The sequence below is a fragment of the Piliocolobus tephrosceles genome, chromosome 3 (genome assembly GCF_002776525.5).
Source record: "Piliocolobus tephrosceles isolate RC106 chromosome 3, ASM277652v3, whole genome shotgun sequence".
Classification (NCBI taxonomy): domain Eukaryota; kingdom Metazoa; phylum Chordata; class Mammalia; order Primates; family Cercopithecidae; genus Piliocolobus; species Piliocolobus tephrosceles.
In genome coordinates this window covers 181,252,969-181,253,831 of record NC_045436.1, presented here as the reverse complement: position 1 = coordinate 181,253,831, position 863 = coordinate 181,252,969, and the positions used below count along the sequence as shown (strand labels likewise).

Sequence of the window (863 nt, the reverse complement as noted above, 5' to 3'; positions counted from 1 at the left end):
ACTGGGCCATTGCATGGCCCCTCTCCTCCCTGTGCCTGGCCTTGGCCAGCCCTGGGGTCACCGAGAGGAGGCAGCACCCAACCCTCCAGGAACCCCCAGTGCTGCCGTCTGTGGGACAGGGACAATGCCAGCCCCACCACCACTGTCTGTGCTGTGCTGTGCATAGGGCTGGACACCTGCAAGGCTCAGCACCCGTAGCGGCTCTCATCATGGACAATTCACAGGCAGATGGTGGCCAGCTCTGTGGCCTGCAGGGACTGGGAGCTGTGCCAGACCATCTAGGCCCCAACCTATCTGCATTATCCTGGAAGACTTCCTGGAGGAGGCTTCTAAGCTGAGGCCCAAGGACCATAATTGGGTCCAGGACTAGGACCAGTGCAGGCCGAGACCAGAGTTTTTTTTTTTTTTTTTTTCCAGGAAGTCTTCCAGGATGGTGCGCAGGTGTGGGGGCCAGGGGACTCAGGGAATTCCTCTCCGCCTGGGCCCGCCCAATGTGGGAGGCAGCCAGGGTTAATCATTTCCACGAAGCCTTGACCCCACCTGCCCTGGCCACTCTGCTCCCGCCTCCCGCTGCCTTCAGGCCAGCTCAGGAGCCATGGGGCGCTGGGCCTGGGTCTCCAGCCCCTGTCCCTCACTGGGGCTGGGCCCCTTCCTCCTCCTCCTCCTCCTGCTGCTGCCGTGGGGGTCCCAGCCCCAGCCTGGCGGGGTGAGCACTGACCTTGTCGCAGTGCGACCAGAGGTTCCCTGTGGCTACTCAAGGTCTTTGGGAAGAGGCCAGAGGGAGGGTCACTGCCGAGCGTCGGGGTTTGAGGGGCGGGGAGCCGAGCGTCGGGGTTTGAGGGGCGGGGGGCCGCGCGTCGGGG

At 64.2% G+C, this 863-nt stretch overlaps 1 protein-coding gene across 2 annotated transcripts in view; it reads left to right on the top strand.

The window, feature by feature from the left end:
- The first annotated feature begins 533 nt into the window (after positions 1-533).
- Positions 534-863, top strand: part of HGFAC (HGF activator) — a 7,549-nt gene continuing 7,219 nt past the window's right edge. The window contains exon 1 of one of the 2 annotated variants that reach the window (XM_026448277.1): positions 534-706. In XM_026448277.1, coding sequence (XP_026304062.1) covers positions 596-706 — 111 coding nt within the window. In that variant the 5' untranslated portion in view covers positions 534-595. The remainder of the gene's footprint in view (positions 707-863) is intronic. The other variant, XM_026448276.2, reaches the window with a different exon arrangement.